General features: G+C 64.4%; 1 protein-coding gene across 1 annotated transcript in view; it reads right to left on the reverse strand.

The window, feature by feature from the left end:
- TMEM145 (transmembrane protein 145) overlaps positions 1 to 1,446 on the reverse strand; it is a 6,614-nt gene extending 5,168 nt beyond the window's left edge. The window contains exons 1-6 of the mRNA XM_025194593.1: positions 1,340 to 1,446; positions 1,123 to 1,194; positions 805 to 873; positions 548 to 628; positions 241 to 319; positions 66 to 159 (exon numbers count right to left, since the gene is read on the reverse strand). Of these exons, the coding sequence (XP_025050378.1) occupies positions 66 to 159; positions 241 to 319; positions 548 to 628; positions 805 to 873; positions 1,123 to 1,194; positions 1,340 to 1,397 (453 nt within the window). The 5' untranslated portion in view covers positions 1,398 to 1,446. The remainder of the gene's footprint in view (positions 1 to 65; positions 160 to 240; positions 320 to 547; positions 629 to 804; positions 874 to 1,122; positions 1,195 to 1,339) is intronic.
- Positions 1,447 to 1,452: the final 6 nt, after the last annotated feature.

The raw sequence follows: 1,452 nt of genomic DNA on the forward strand, positions 1-1,452 counted from the left end.
GGAGGGGGTCAGTGGGGCAACGGGGCGGGGGGGAGAGCCCTGCCCCCACCACATCCGAGCCTCACTTCAGCCTCATAGATGAAGAGGACGACGTGCGTGATGGTGTAGAGCGTCATGTAGACCGACAGCTTCACTGAGCCCGCGTGGCTGATGCGGCCCCTGGTGGGGGGCAAGGGGGTGAGAACCCAGGCATCTGGGCCACCCCCACCCCGTGCCCAGAGAACCCAGGTGCCTGGGTACCTGGTGACAGTAAAGCCCTTGCCCAGAAGGATCAGCATCAGGAGGAAGACGAGGAAGCTGATGGAGAACAGCAGCTTGGCTGGGGAAGGGGAAAGGGGGTGAGTCAGGGCCCATGTACACTGCACAGGGATGCTCGCACGAGGGCCTGGGGCATGTCGCACGGGGCCATGGGATGAAGCAGGGGTGGGGGGTCACGTGCTGGGGGTCTCCCATGTCGCACAGAGCTGCTGCCCCTCTCACCTGCCGGCTGCTCGCACGTGTGGTCCCCTGAGCTCACGCTTGCCCCTCACACAACCCCAGCACCTACCCAAAATCTTGAGGCTGCCATTGCCGACCCCATCACAGGCGTATTGGCCCCAGTAGATGCAGAAGAAAAGCAGGCTCAAGACTGGGGGGGCGGGAAACACAGTGAGACCACCGCCACGGTGCCCCTCACTCCCAATCCGTGGCCCCTGCCCACCCAGCTCTGCCGGTGCCCCTCACTCCCAACCCACGGCCCCTGCCCACCCAGCCCTGCCGCTGCCCCTCACTCCCAACCCGCAGCCCCGGCCCCACCAGCCTCACCCTCCACACCAGCAGCCGTCATGAACATCTTGTAGGTCGTGTGCAGCAGCTGCCGCCCCTTGAGCAGATCTGAGGCAGGACAGATGAGCAGGGACAAGGACAAGGGCAGAGGAAGGGACAGACGGATGGGCTGGGGGCGGGGCCAGAAAAGCCCCCTTGAACTCCACCAGAGCTGTGCAGAGTGCAGGGACCGCCCCGCCACCAGGGCCCTGGGGTCATGACCTTCCAGCCAGGGTCCCCCATTCACCCCAGCACCCCTCTTTCCTGCCCACCCTTGATTCCCTTGACCCCCCACAGGGTACGTGCCCCCCCACTCACAGCCAAAGTAGCAGGAAACGAAGAAGATGAGAATGAAGATGAGGAGGAAGGTGATGTCAGTCTCCAGGATGCCTGGGTGGTGGTGGGGGGCAGTGAATGCTGGGGGGGCCATGATGCCTCCTCCACTCGCTTCCCCCCCCACCAGGGAACACAGGGGGACCCCCAGCCCTGCTGGTGCCCCTCACTCCCCACCTGCACTCCCAAGCAAAGAACGCACCAAACTCGTCGGCAGAGAAGTGCCGTGTCCAAAACGACTTCCCGTTGGTGAGCACCATCTCGTACTCCAGCTCCAGCCCATCGCCCTGTGTGGAGGGGGGCAGAGGTGAATGA

This window comes from Alligator sinensis, unplaced genomic scaffold (assembly GCF_000455745.1).
Source record: "Alligator sinensis unplaced genomic scaffold, ASM45574v1 scaffold1575_1, whole genome shotgun sequence".
Lineage (NCBI taxonomy): Eukaryota > Metazoa > Chordata > Crocodylia > Alligatoridae > Alligator > Alligator sinensis.